Source organism: Suncus etruscus, chromosome 7, assembly GCF_024139225.1.
Source record: "Suncus etruscus isolate mSunEtr1 chromosome 7, mSunEtr1.pri.cur, whole genome shotgun sequence".
NCBI classification, from domain to species: Eukaryota; Metazoa; Chordata; class Mammalia; order Eulipotyphla; family Soricidae; genus Suncus; species Suncus etruscus.
This window is the reverse complement of record NC_064854.1, coordinates 123517350-123532363: the sequence shown is the minus strand read 5'-3', so window position 1 is coordinate 123532363 and position 15014 is coordinate 123517350. Positions and strand designations below refer to the sequence as shown.

Sequence of the window (15014 nt, the reverse complement as noted above, 5' to 3'; positions counted from 1 at the left end):
GGGGCCACGGGTGGGCAGAGAGAGAGAGAGAGAAAGAAAGGAGAGAGCCTGGTGCAGAAGAGGCGGTGGTCGTGGGGCGCAGGACGCGCGCGCCCGTGGGCTGGCAGGAGGACTGTCTGGGGGCGCGCGGGGAGCAGGGAGGAGGGAGCAGGGAGGAGGCAAGGGGGAGGACGGCTGGGGGACGGGAGAGGGCGGCGCCGGCGGGTTGACAGCCGCCGCTATTTGAGCGCCGGTCCCGGGCCGGGCGCGCAGAAGCGCTTGGAGCCGGCGCGGCTGCCACCTCGCAGCGGTGCCAGGCGCGCGGCCCGGGCATCCCGGAGGCCCTGCGCGCAGGAGGGCGGAGAGCAGAGGCGAGAGGAGAGGCCCGATCGTCCTCCCCACCCACGACTCCGCCACTGTCCCCGTCCCCGTCCTCCCTCCCTCCCCGCCGCGCCGCATCTTGAATGGAAACATGGCGGTGCCGGCTCGGACCTGCGGCGCCTCCCGGCCCGGCCCGGCCTGGTGGCCCCCGCGCCCCCTCTTGCTGCTGCTGCTGCTCGTCCTCTTCCTCGTCGCCCCCGGAGCCTCTGCCTACAGCTTTCCCCAGCAGCACACGTAAGCGATCCCCCCCCTTGGCCAGCCCCTGGTTCTCCTCCCTGAACCCCCACACTGGGCCCCCAGCACCCCCCAAGCAAGCGCCCCAAACACGCAGGGCTGGCTGGCTGGCTGGGTTGGCAGCCGCGGTCCCGGCGCTCTTCGCTGCGTCGCCAAACTTCCTTCCCCGCGGTGCCCCTTTGGCTTCCCAGCCCACCCCAACCTCCAGATTGGGCCATGACAAGGGGATCTCCAGACCCACTGAGCATGTGGGGTGAGGGTCCCAGATGGCCTGTGGAGTCCAAGGGGGGGACTGGGAAACCCGGCTTGGCCAGGCTGGAGGAAGCGAGGCGGCCAGCGACCCAAGGAGTTGGAGCTGCGCATCTGTCTGTCTGTCTGTCTGCCCCCTTGTTCGGTGCATCCTTGTTGGTGCTGGAATTGGCATGGGGGGGTATCTCTGTACCCGTCTTTATTAGCCTTGGAGAGGAGGACAGGGTGCAGAGGATGCCAGCCCCATTCTTGCTTGAGACACGGGCACGCAGATAGGGTCGGCCAGTGTTCTTTCCTTTTTGGGGAAGGTCCCCTTTAGAACCCAGCTGAGATGGGCAGGGCAAGTGCTGGGATGGGGGGGGGGGGTCCATTGCATGCCTCTATGCCCAGGGTAGCAGCATGCACCGGCCTTGCCAGCCTCTGGCTCTCTCCAGCATCTCTCTCCCTCTCTCCCCAAGACCCTGAAACTCAGGCGCTGTCACCTTTGGGTTGCCATGCCACCTGTGTTCACCGGCCTTTAGGATGGCAGTTATTTTATTTATTTATTTTTTGCCTCGCCCCAGCTTTATGCCCGTGCCCAGACACCCCCTGACCCCACCGTGGCTTTGAAGAGCCGGAGTCAGCGTGCCCCTCATTCTGACCTGTCTGCTAGACAGAAGCCACCTGTCCCTGCCAGGCCTAGGGTTTGGGAAATTCCACCGGACTGCTCGTGCCCAGGGGAAGGGGCTGTGCTTAGGAGAAGGGACAGGGCTTTCTCTGCGTCACTGGGCTGCTTCGACCACAGGGCAGGAGCCCCTCCTTGTGCCTCCGAACCTGCCAACTCCAGCTTTGTAGGTTCTCCCGGCAAGGGGAAAAAACAAAACTCGGAGCTGAGTGGCTCCGTCTTCTCATCACTCTCTCTCCTTGCAGTCTGGCTCTGCTCAGACGGGTGATCGGTTGGCAAATTACAGGTGCCACACGGACGTGTCCTCTCGCAACCGTCTGGGTCTTTCGCGTGTGTCTGTGTGCACGGGGCGGAGGGGTGCCATTCAGGGAGAAGAGCATCGGGTCGTGTGGAAGTTCGGGGCTCATGGGTGCGTGATTGTCTTTCATTTGCCTCGATGAAAATAGACTTAAGCCATGGTGTTGCGAAAGCGCAAAAGCATTATTTGTTGTTGTTCTTTTCTCCTCCAAGCCCTGACCGCCACGATTCTTTTCCAGCTGCTTCAGAGCTCCTTGGGGTGAAGGTTTAAGGAGCAGTCTTTTGCACCTCGTCCCTTCTCATGCCCTCTCCTTGCTGTCTTCAGTGGGTCTGCCAGGAGGTCTGCCCTGGAGGGCCCTTGGAAGTCCCTGACCAGGGTGGACACCTGTCCCTCTGTCCCCAGCCAGCAGAAGATGGTGAGGCGGGTGTGACGGCAGCAGCACATTTCCAGCTGGACGCTCTTCTCTTGTCGATAGAGTTGGAGCTAATTTGAGGGTTTAGGACATGTCTTGCAAACCGTAATTAGAGACTGGGGGTGGGACAGGGACCGCTCAGCTCTGAGGGTCCAGGGGGAGATGACTCATGGTGAGAGGCACGCAGGGCTTGCTGTGACAGCCAGCGCCCTTCAGCTGCCCTGCTCCCGCAGATGCGGACGCCCATTGATCCTGGAGGGGAAGAAGGGAAGAGAAGGCAGCGAGTTCGCTTCTCTCCCTGGCTGCTAGAAATTGGGGCTTTTGTTAAATTGAAGTGAAGGGGTGATGGACAGTGTCCTCCCTGGACTCTCCCGGGCCGCTGTGGCTGGGCTCTGCAGGGACGTGGACACAGGTGGCTTTGTGCAGTGCAAGTGGGACCCTCCACCCGACAGCAGTGGAATGACACACCCCTAGAGGGGAGAGGGTCCTTCATGGGAAAGTAATTTCCTCATTAGTGCCTGGCATCGTGACAGGGCCCAGCCTCTTGGTACTGCTGGTTTTAAAACTGATGTGATTTGGAGTACGAGGCCACTATCTCTGTAGTGGCCTGGCACCCAGGGCGAGGGAGGAGGGCAGAGACTTCCTGGGGTTTAGGTTTTCGAGGTGTGGTGGGGTGGGGCTTCTCCCACCTGGACTTGGATCAGGGTTTTTAACAGGGAGGAGGGCAAATGTGTGCAGGGACATGTGTCTATGGGTGAGGTGGCAGAGACAGATAACACCCCCTTCTACATACTGCTCCCCCTTTTCCCTCTGTTCACCCCATCCTCAGGCCCTGCTATTGCTAGCTGAGGGCCAGGATCCACTGCCCTGGCTCCCCCATCTTTCTCCATCTCCTTGCTCTCCCCCCTCCCCATGCCCTTCTCTTTTTCTTCCTGCTCCAGCATTCCTTCTCGTATCTCTTGTGTCTCTCCTGTCATGTCTCTCCTTGCCTATGTGCCATCCTTGCCTGTCCCTCCTCTGTCATCTCCCTCGGACCTCTGACCCCCTGTTCTCTGGCTTCCCTGGCTTTCTCTGACCCTTGATCTGTGGGGATCCTGCTGAGTTCAGGATGGAGCTCTTGGCTAAGGGCACCCTTTGAGCCCCAATCTGCCCCAGTGGTGGCGCTGCCCAGCACCTCTCTTTTTTTGGGAGGGGTGTGTGGGAGGGTGGGAGGAGCACAGAATGGAGCCCAAAGATCCCCCCACCAACCGACTAATGACAGCAGAGTCTGCGCTCCTTTGCCTCCGTGCCCATGATGGGGTATGCATCAGTCTAGCTACGGTTAATGGTGGGTGACGTGTGTCTGTCTGGGCCTGGCAGCCCACATCTATACCTCCCCGTGCCTTTTCTCATTAGTGGGAGCGGCATCACCAGGTTGGTTCCCCCATTTTCCTCCAACAACCTGCCGCAGCTCTTGCAGGAGGGAGGGGTGAGAGTTGGGGGCCTGCTGCCACCACCATTGGTACGCAGAGCTGCCAGGAACTCACGACCCCCTAGTGTGGAGGATTATTGGGGACGAAGCCCTTGGCTGATGCCCCCCTCAGATCCAGCTTTGTTGGGTGCATTCTCGCTTTAAACCAAGCTCCCTTGTTATCTGTGAGGGAGTCCCGGGTGGTTCTCAGTCACACCCTGCCCCTCAGGAGGGCCTGGCTTGAGAGTGGGGGGACCTGTTCACACTCTACCTCTTCTCCTCTGCCTATGTGAAGGGATACCACTAGCTCTCACCCCAGAGGTACAGTTAGGAGACACTGGGAAGAGGCAGTTTGGGGACTGGTGGGGGGCACCAGGCGTAGTCCTTTGACGACTCAAGCTTTTGTTTCCAGAAAATACCTTCTCCCTGTTGCAGGTGGGTGGGGGTATCCACTGTGCCTGCCTCAGTTTCCCCAAATGAGATCAATTAATCTGTGGAGGGAGTTAATGCTTCTTGAGTTGGGGGGTTAGGGCTCTAGTCAGACTCTTGGTGGGCTCCCTGGTGGCTGTGACCAACAATAGCATCAATCCTGTTGGCTTCCTGGCTTGACATTGCCCAGAAGCTGAACACCTTCCTGACAGCCTCCCCAGCCTTTGTGTCCTCTCTTTCAGGGTCTCATCCTGTATCTTCAGATACCTCCAACTTGTGCCCTTAGCTTAGGAGGTACTCTCCATTTGGGGTATCAGTTCCATGCGTGGGGAGGACACTCCCTCCTTCACCCCTGATGTCCAGCTTGACTTGTGGAGGAAGTCTCCAAACTGATAAAGTTGAGCCCCTGTCCACATACATACATCCTTGAGCTCAGAGCCTATAAACAGGCCCATTCCACAGATTGGGAAACTGAGGTGCAGAACAGTTTAAGGGGCCAGCCCAAAGCCCCCCACATACTGGATTGTCAGGTATTGGCAGACTTTTAGATGCCCTGTGGCATATGTGGTCAGGTATTCAGGAGTTTTGGGGATAGAGACTCAAACCTGGGTTTTTGCTTTTTTTTGCAAACCCAGGGCCTCACCCATTCCAGGTTGGTGGTTTACCATTGAGCCACCTACTTGGCCCCAAACCTGGGACTGTAGAAGGAAAGTAGAGTCCTAGATATGAGGAGCCCTCCCATCTCTCACCTTCTCCAGTCAGTTTCTATGTCTCAAGCAACCCAGGATCCAGGGCTGCAAGCTCTGGTGCTCAGAACCCTGCTTGGGGCCCGGAGAGATAGCACAGCGGTGTTTGCCTTGCAAGCAGCTGATCCAGGACCAAAGGTGGTTGGTTCGAATCCCGGTGTCCCATATGGTCCCCCGTGCCTGCCAGGAGTTATTTCTGAGCAGACAGCCAGGAGTAACCCCTGAGCACCGCTGGGTGTGGCCCAAAAACCAAAAAAAAAAAAAAAAAAGAACCCTGCTTGGGGACCTCGGCCCAATACTTTCCTTTTTTCAAGACTTTCACTCTTTCACCCTTGGACTCTCTCACCTATCAAGGGGACAGGTAGGGTGGACTCCACCCTGAGGTGCTGAGACACCATCTCCTGTCCTGACTCCAGTGGTGTGGTTCTGGAGATGAAGGTCACAGAGTGGAGGCCTGAGGCTGGATCTCTCCACAGTTTGCCAAACTCATAAGGAATCTCAGAGCATCTTGTCCAGGGTTTGGGTGTGGACAGGTGGGATATGTGTGTGGGGTGAGGGAAGCTGGACACCTGGGTTCTCTTTGTGACTTGGGGGTTAAGGAAAGCAGGTCAACTTGTAGCTCACGTACATGGTGGGTGTGATCTCTCTCTCCTTTCCTCTCCACATCCCCCACCACTGTTGAAACCCTTGCAGGTGCTCAAGATGGAATTAGGTTCCAGGAATGGGGGAGCCCTGTCTTCCATGGGTGGTAGGGGGCACCAGAGCCTGGGCATTTTAGTGGGGGGGGCGGGGCTTTGTCATGGCCCTTCAGCCAACTGGCTACTTCTCTCCCTTCTCTTTCACACTTCTCTCTCATCAGGTTGGGTTTTTCCCTGGTGTCTCCTGTCCAAACAAGAAGCTACAGAATCAATATTCGTATTCCCAGAGGGAGGTGTGTGTGGCTTTTGCGCTTTCCCTCTCCCTTTCCAGCCCGGTGTAACCTGAGGAGCCTTCTGACTGCCTGTGGCTGCTGAGCAGGTGGCCACAGTGATGGAGTCCTACTGAGCTACTCTAAAGGAGCCATGGGTTCATGTGGAACTACTTCCTTGGGAAGGCCCTGAAGGTTCAGTCAGCCCTACCCATGGTCACCTTAGTCATACTCTGGGTCACCCAGCCCCTCTCCCAACCCCAGAGTGCTAGGGTGATGAGATGGGGCCTCAGGGGAGAAAGCCCAGTCTAGCAGGGGGAAAAAGTGTCTTCAGGCTGGGACCCAAGGATTCCCCCCACTTGGGTGGTCTTGGTGCTGGGGGTCTCTATCTAAGGTGAGCCCAACCCAGTTCTCTCAGTTGCCTCATGCTTTATGATGAATGAATGACCTTGGATAAGGAACCTCCTGCCCCAGGGCCTAGTTTCTTCCCTTAGCGCTTCCTGCTGCCTCTGACAAGCCCAGGTCTTCAGAAAACAGCTGAGGATCTCCATTTGCCCCACTATTCTTGCTCCAGCCTCTTGTACTGGGCTCTGACCACACCTTGGGGGCCTCAGAGCTGCTTCTCAGACTGACCCATTTTGAGCTCTGATCAGCCTAATTGTTGAGTAGAGAGGGAGAGGCATGGGAAATCTTACCTGCTAGTTCATAATCCTCTCTGCCTGGGAAATGAGTCTTCTTAAGCAGGGAGAGAATCGGGGAGAAGAAGGGGGAGTAATCTCTATCCCTGCCCTGCCCAGGCCCTTGCTCCCCCTGCTCCCTGCCTTCCCCTGTCAACCCATCTTTCTGGAACAGCCCCTCTGGGTTGGACTGAGACTTTGCCACACCTCCCATCAGTTGGTGAACTTGGTGACTTTCTCTGCTCTTGATGTGGGAGTCTCATTTGGAAGACTGGGTTCCTTTGATGGAAAGTTGAACAGTGAGATGGGTGAACCCCAGGAAAAGTACAGTTGGGCTGTGTGGACCCTGAATAGATCTTTGAGGGGTCAGAGTGTAGCAGTGTCTGCACTTCCTAAGATCCTCCTTTTTATTTGTTTGTTTGTTTGGTTGGTTTTTGGGTCACACCCGGCAGCACTCAGGGGTTACTCCTGGCTCTATGCTCAGAAATTACTCCTGGCAGACTCCGGGGACCATATGGGATGTGGGATTCGAATCACCGTCCTTCTGCATACATGGCAAATGCCCTACTCCATGCTATCTCTCGGGTCCTCCCTTTTTTTTATTTTTTGAGCCACATTCAGTGATATTCAGGGTTAACTCCTGGCTCTGCACTCAGAAATTACTATGCTCAGGGAATCATATGAGATGCCGGGGATCGAACCTGGATTGGCCATGTACCAAGTCAAGTGCCCTACCTCTTGGACTGTCTCTCCTCCAAACCTCCCTTTCTTCTTGGCACAGTGCCTACCTTCTAGCTGGGCCCTTTGGGTAATTGAGCCCTAGTTATTTTTTTCTGGGTCTTTCCTCCTGTGCCTCTGTGAACATATTTGGTATGTTCCTGTTAGCATGTGTGTGTCCTTTTGCCTCTGCAGACATGTGCTGTGTCTGTGGATACGGAAGTTTGTGCTGTACATCTATCCCATTGTGTGCAGTTAGCTGTGGGTGGGTGTGAAAGTGTATTCCATACGTGTGTGCTCACATGTTGTATGTAGACATGTACAGGCACCATATCCACGAGTGCTTTGTGCTTTGCATGCGTGTGCACGAACGCCACTGTGGCCAGCTTTGTGCTCATAAATAGTGAAAGCATGCGTGCCATAGCTTATCGGTCTGTTCCAGAATGTGCTTCTAGTGTCCACCTTTTGCACCTGCCTTTGAGCTTAGTGCCAGGGCTCAGCTGGCTAGAAGCTGGCAGTGGCAAATAAAGCTGCCTGGTTGTGAGGACCAGTGTTTTGCAAACTTTTATGTCAGGAACAGGCTGAGTTAAGGCTGAGCTGGAAAGTTTGATCACCTCCCAACTGGCTCCCTGACAGTCTGCAAAGGAAACACAGAGTCTGCATCCTTGTAATTCAAATTTTTGCAAATTGGATGGTTTTTTAGATGCACCGGAGGGCTGGAACTCGGAGGCGCTTGGGGAGTCCCTTGCTAGAGGAAGCAGCTACTCTTTCTCTCCAAGAGCACTGGGGTATGGGCCTGGAATGTGGGAATTCTTGCTGTGTGACCTTGAGTTGACATTTCCCTCCGAACGGGGTGCTTCTCTTCAGTTGCTTGCCGACTGGCATCCCACGGAGCATCTGCTCTTCTAGGCTTGGAGTTCTTGCTCCCACAAGATATTTGTGCTGTCAATTGTACAATTTGGGCTATGAGAGCCATGATTGGAGGGGGGGGAGCAGGGTATATAGTTTAGAGATAGAACACACACTTTGGTCTTAATTCTTTGTACCCCTTCCCAAACCTTTCACTTGATGATCCGTGCCTATATCTTTATTGACCAGAAAGCCTTTTTCTTCCAAGGAGGATTTTTGTTCACGTTGATCTTCACCTACAAAGATGTTGGGGCCCAGGCTGAGTGAGGTCTGGCCTCGGGGCTGCAGTGTGGGCCCTGATCTGATGGGTTCTGGTGGCTGAAAGATTGATTGGACATCTCACAGCCTTGTCATTCTCAGTATCTGTGTGTTTGTCAGTCTGCTGGGATGGCCCTGTGGCCTCTGTGAAGGACTTGGGGACTGTGAAGGACTTGGGGACAGGGGAGGGATTCTGTGGGGAAAGGGTGCCTGGGCTACGTGGATCTTACCTGGCGCCAACTGGGGAAGGACACATCGGGTTATAGCAGTGTTTCTCAAATAGTGGGGCTTGCCCCCAGGGAGGCACAAGGCTCCATAAAGGGGGGCGCGTTTGACCTCGGTAAACACTGTCATAACAAGCTAAGCTCCTTGTTTATGTCTCTGTATGTCTCTGGAGCTGAGAGTTGCTGTGTCTTGCTTCAAACCCCGCTTCGAAAAGCGATGCATTGCAAAACGTGCTCACTGTAGCCATTCATCCGGACATCACCTCTGATGAAAAAATCAGCTCAAATTATTTTATATATTTTTGTTTTGCAGGTTAAAGTTTTTTTTAATAGATACTATTTAGTCATGCGGGGGGGGCATGAAAAATGTTTTCTTCTTCCTAGGGGGGGCATGACAGAAAATAATTAAGAAGCACTGGGCTATAGGAAGCCTTGGACCCCCAGATGTCCCAGAGTACAGACTGGAAAAGTGAGATCTGACTTGGCAAGGGAACCCTCAGGTCCCCCCTTTCTGCTACCTGCGCACACTATGCGCAGGTTGGTGCTCAATACAGGCTGCTCCACACTTGACTCTCTTTGCTCCATGTCTTGTCCCCTGCACCATTATAGCTCGTTATTTTCAATAAAAATAGGCTGACATGAGATGCAGAAGCAATTTGAGGCCTCCTCTGGCACCCCTGTGCAGGGCCAGAGGCCTATGTGGGAGAGGTCCCTCTAGTTTCTGGTGTGCCTCTGGGCTAGATGCCCAAGTCCTCTGCAGCTTTGGAGTTGGTGAGGCTGGAAGAGACCCTCGGAAGGGCATGATTTGTCACCAGAGGAGGGCAGGAATGGGTGGTATGTTCCCCATATATGTGGGCCCCTTCCCCCCAGTTTCCAGCCTGACGTGGCATTTCAGCCTTGCTCGCTTCCTCCTCAGGCCTCTTCTCCTGCAGGCACCTCCTGAAATGCTGCTGCATGCGAAGCCTTAAAGGTCAGGCCTAGTGCTGCCACTGGTTCCAGCCAACAAACACAAAACACAAAACACCCCACCGCAGCCCTGCCCCCAGCTTTATTAGAAACGAGAAAAGGCAGCCTCTCCAGTCTCCTGGCAGCCCTTCTGCGGCCGCTGCTTCCCACTGAGGGTTAATTATGACCTGCCCTCCCCCAGTGTGCCCTGGACAGAGCTCAAGTCGCCTCTTAGCCCAGATCAGTGCCTAGGCTGTCTTTGGCTCCCCCTCTGCCATTTGCAGATCCAGTGGCAGGCTGCCTTCAGCCTTCCTTTACTGCGTTTCTCCAACAGGCTTGTTCTCCACCCTTTGGGGGCTTGTCCTCCAATGCTATGCCCCCCCTCCCCAGCGTATACCCTGTGTACAGTGGCCTTCCAGGAGGCCAGCCCAGAACTGACCCCTGTATAAGCTGGCATTGAGGAGAGCCAATGGAGAAGAGCATGGAGAAGAGGATTAGTCTGCATAGCCCATGGCAATACAATGTGACTCTTTCATCTTGGGGAGGCCATTTCTCCTCTGACAGAGAGGCCAGAGGTGGGGAGAAGAAGCTGTCATCGAGGACCAAGTCCTCACCTGCACTTTGGCTGACCTCACTTTTGATGCTGCTGTCTATCCTTGGCTGGATTCCCTTGTGGTAACAAGAGGGCTGCCACAGCTCCAGACATCACATGTACTGGACATTAGACATAAAATAAGAGATGTTTCCTCTGGGTTCTGCTTCAGAAGCTAAGAAACCTTGCTCAGAACCCCCTCCAAGTTCCCCTTTTGCTACATTGGCTAGCGCTGGTCACATGTCTGCTCAGAACCAATCACTGGCTACTGGAAAGGTGTATTATGATTGGTTCAAGCTAATCAGGATTTACCCTTGAGCTACAGATGGGGTCACCTTGGGGCTGGAAGGAGGAAAAATACTTACAGACTTGGATTTTGTTAGCAAGAAGGCAGGAGGTGCTGGGAATGGGGGGCATTGTTGCTGTAGAGTTAGATCAAAGCCCTGAGTTTGGGGGGACTGAGAAAGAAAGGGATGAGAGGATGGGATGAGACCATGGAGGGGCTTGAGCAGACCTTGGTAAATGGAGTGATTGTACCTTCCCAACTCTCAGCACCGTGATGGAGGGGAATGGATTTCATATTTCACACCTGCTGTTGGGTGATTCAGCCCATTTTTATTCCCGTTTTCCAGATGAGAGAAATTAAGGCTCAGCAGGACTAGATGAGGCTGAACTCCAGAGCGGAGGGGATGACGCACTCCTGGTGAGGTGGCTGAGCGTTTAGTTGTCCTTTACAGCTCTTCCACTGCTCACTTTTCCAGATAGCCCCGACCGCTGGACCCTGTGGTGGCACCCCATATACCCATGTCTCCCCCACACCTGTAGGGGCTGCCTCTACTGAGGTTCTTGGAGCAGAATTTCCTGGGATGCTGGCTTTCTTTGCAGGGCCTGCAATTCCCTGGTTGCCTTGGTGCCCCCAGGTAGGCTAAAAAGATGCTGACAGGACGAGAGAATGCAGCTGACTTGGCCTTATGGGGCTGAGGCTGAGGAAGTAACTCCTCATCAGGGACTAGCCAAGGAGAGGCCCTCGCTCACTAGGGGCCTGCTCACTGCCACTTCGAGAGATTGGTTCCCCAAGGGCTTCTGAGATATGCCAATGTCCATAACCTGTGATCTGTGGTCACATCCTGACTCTTCCTGTGTGCAAACACTGTGCCCTATTCCAGCTCTGGGGCCAAGCTGGTCATTCAGGTCCCATGGGCATGAGTGAAAGAAGCCCTGGGCTCTGTCTGCTCCCATGGGAGGATCCCTCCTAACACTTTCCCCTTTGTCACCTAAAAGAGTGGGCGGTTGTGGGCTGAATCCTCCAGCCAGGCCCCGATGATCTGGGACGCTCTCCTAATTACCTATCCCCTGGAGATGCCCTATCTTCTCTGCCGTATCTTCTCAGGGTCTCCTAGCCTCGCGGCATCTGGCCATGGCTGGAGACATTAGGCAGGGGAGAAGGTGACAGTGCAAGTGTGTCACAAGAATTTGGCTGGTGACCACTCCAAAATTTAAGGGCTGGCTCTGCAGTCTGGACCTCCCCAGTATCCTTTCTGGGCCAGCATCCAGGCTCTTAACCCCCACTCCAGTTATGGCCCCCTCCTGGTCACTGTGGGAGTCTTGGTCAGCTCACCATTCCTCCTCCCCTCCCTCAACCCAGTGTCCTCTCCCTTTCCAGAAATCTCCCGAGATCTGGTTCTTTAGGATGGTTCTTACCACCCCATGGCATAACTGCCATCTCTATCCTGCCCCAAACATAAGTGCTCGGGAACTCACGGGGGCTGGTCAACTGGACACAGCACAGTACAGATGGGACCTGTCCCCCAAAACTGAGCACCGATGGGGGAATGGACATCTCTTGGGCAGACTGGGTGGGTCACCAGGGTCCAGCCGCCCTCTGTGTGTCCCTGGGGCTCACAGCCTCCCATGCAGATCCCATGCATGACCTGCTATGGACCTTACTGCCTCCCTCTCAGGGCTATGTCTGCCTGCAGTGGGTGAGGGCTGGTCCTGCCTGCTTGGAGCTGCAGCTCAGCGCACAGAGCTCAGTAAGGGTTTGTGAGCAGGGAGGCTGCGCTGGTGTCTCAGCTCCAAGGATCGTGTCTAGAAGACAAATAACTTTGGCCTGGTCTGGGAATAGCCATTCCCCATAGGACGCTGTTAGCTGGTGCCAGGGGTAAAAGGCCACCCCTTACCTTCTTCTGTGGCTTCTGCAAAGGGCTGCCCTTGCATGAGGGATGAAGCAGGCTCTGAGGATCCTTTAGGTTATGTATTTAATTGTGTGTGGGGACCTGGGCATCAGCCCATTTCCCAGTTAGACAGTGAAGAAGAAATGGACACAGGTTGGGGCCAGAGAGATAACACAGCGATAGGGCGTTTGCCTTGCAAGCAGGCAATCCAGGATGGATGGACGGTGGTTCGATTCCTGGCATCCCGTATGGTCCCCTGAGCCTGTCGGGAGTGATTTCTGAGAGCAAAGCCAGGAGTAATCTCTGAGCACTGCTGGTTTTGACACCCCCCTGCAAATAAAATAAATGGACAGAGGTTGACTAAATAATTATGATGTGTGGCTGGGGGTGGGTAGGATATGGGGGAGCATCAGGCAGGACCTCACCTCACACCATGTTCTGATCGGCCCACGAAAGATCCCTCCCCATTCCCTGGGCTGCCCCTAGTCAGGATAAAGGAGACACTAGGGAGTGTCCCCAAACCCCTTCCTGTGGGGAATCCTCTGATGGGACATATGGCAAGGGAAAGAAAATCACCCATATTGGTAGTCCCTGTACCCAATGCTCCATTTAGGCCCTACCTCGGCACAGCTTCTGCTAGATGCCCCCCATTACCTAGTACCCTGCCACCACAGATTTCAGATTCTCTGGCACAGAGCAGAAGGGAGCAGGGAATAATCTAAGAGGGTGATTTAGATCATTTCTGAGCCGTCACAGGGCAAATCTGTCTCCCAGGTGATCCCTACAGAGATGGCTTCTGGAGAAGTCCCTTTCTCTAAATGGGGGTGTAGGGTGTGAATAGGAGGGAGCAGCACAACTCAAAGTGCTGAGGCATAGGCCTTGCACTCATTAGGCCCCAAATACCACCATGGCACCCCTTTCCCCCAAACTGGGCTCGAGTAGCACTACACTGCCTCGCCCAAACCCTCAAATGTCTGGCCTGTACAGCCAGGCCAAGTAAAAGTGACCCCCAGTCCTGCTTGGATCACCTCCTCAAAAACTATAAATACAGGGCTGGAGAGATAGCACAGTGGTAGGGCCTTTGCCTTGCAAGCAGCTGACCAGGACCGACAGTGGTTCGAATCCCAGCATCCCATATGGTCCCCTGTGCCTGCCAGGGGTGATTTCTGAGCACAGAGCCAGGAATAACTCCTGAGTGCCGCAGGGTGTGGCCCAAAAACCAAAAAATTATATATATATATATATATATGTATATATATACATATATATATATATATATATATATATATAAATACATTAAGAGAAAAGGAATAACAACTTGAGGAGGAGGTGAAGACCGGGTCTCATGGGAGCTGAGCACAAGGGATTGGGGTGAGCCCACTTGGCCTCAATTGAATTTATTTCCCAATCTTGTTTGTTCAGGAAAGGCAACAAACAGAGCCCCAGCTGTGCTCAGGGCTTACTCCTGACTCAGGGATCAGAGGACATGGGGCTCTAGTGGGGTCCAGATAGGGTCTCAGGATCGAACCAAGGTTGGCCATGTGCAAGGCAAGAGGTCTACTCGCCGTACTATCTCTCCAGCAACTTGGTTTCCTGATCTTTCAGCCGGGGTCCTATTGCTTCTGTGCTTGTGGGCAGATCCATTGAGCTTCCTCTGTGTGGCAGATCCTGTACCCAGGAGGTGACGCTTCAGTGGCAACAGCTGTCACTACCAGGAATCTGTTGAATGCCTTGTACTTGTGGCTCTTATGTCCAGAGAGAGGATCTTACTGCTGGAGTGTCTTAGTGCTGAACCCCCATCTAAGCAGATCCCCATCATAATGTTAGGTCTAGTTTCTGAAACCCAGTGCTATCTGCTGTCCTGCTGCCCTGAGTAGAGATCAGGTCTGTGGACAGGCGGGCTGGGGGACTGCAGCGTGCCTGCTGTGATGGGCACCAGATGTGTGAATGTCCCTAGGCCTCATCTCCCAGATGTGCAGTGCCTGGAGGCAGGGAAGGAAGGGGCCATGTGTTAAGTGAGGCAGCAGTTGGTAACCTCATATTAAATAAAATTGACAGTGCTGATGGGGCAGCCAGGTGGATCTTTGTTCCCCATCTGAGAAGTGGGGAGAGGTGGCCTTCTTTTCACATTTTTCTTACTGGGACCTTGGGGGTTGGCGAGCAGGGCTGGAAGGCACAAGCTAGATCTCATTGTGGGGATCATCCACAGGTGGTTCAGGACAACGGGTATGAAGACCTGAAATAGGTTGTTGAACTGTCCTTAAATGTCCTTACATGTGGGACAATTTCTAGGGCTGGCCACAGACTATTTCCAGAGAAATAGTTTAGGGGCAGCCTAAAGCCTCCACCCCATTCATCCTCTTTCCAAGAAGGCTCCCCATGCTGCGACTCCTTCCTTCCATAACACCCCAACATCCGGCATGTGTGAGCACTGGAGAGTACAGGCCAACAACAGTCTCGGAGGGCAAGAGAGATGTTATAGCGAGTGGAGTGCTTGCCTTGTACCAGGTCTGGTCTCCCAAGTCCCACGAGGAGTGATCCCTGAACACAGATGGGTGTGGTCCCAAAACAACAGCAGTCCCAGGAATGGACACAGACAGAGAATTAGGTTAGAGGATTAGTGGTCATAGTGGCACGGAGAAGGAACAGGATGATGAATTGGAGAGGTTAGAGATGAAGTAGTGACCCTCAGTAAAATGGAGTCATCTGAGCAAGATATGAAAGGAAGAAAAGTGGGAGCCTTGTGGGTACGTGGGGGAAGAGGGTCCC

The 15014-nt window shown here is 54.3% G+C and overlaps 1 protein-coding gene across 7 annotated transcripts in view; it reads left to right on the top strand.

The window, feature by feature from the left end:
- The first annotated feature begins 400 nt into the window (after positions 1-400).
- Positions 401-15014, top strand: part of CACNA2D2 (calcium voltage-gated channel auxiliary subunit alpha2delta 2) — a 158442-nt gene continuing 143828 nt past the window's right edge. For all 7 annotated transcript variants that reach the window (XM_049777326.1, XM_049777324.1, XM_049777325.1 and 4 more), the window contains exon 1: positions 401-594. In XM_049777326.1, coding sequence (XP_049633283.1) covers positions 452-594 — 143 coding nt within the window. In that variant the 5' untranslated portion in view covers positions 401-451. The remainder of the gene's footprint in view (positions 595-15014) is intronic.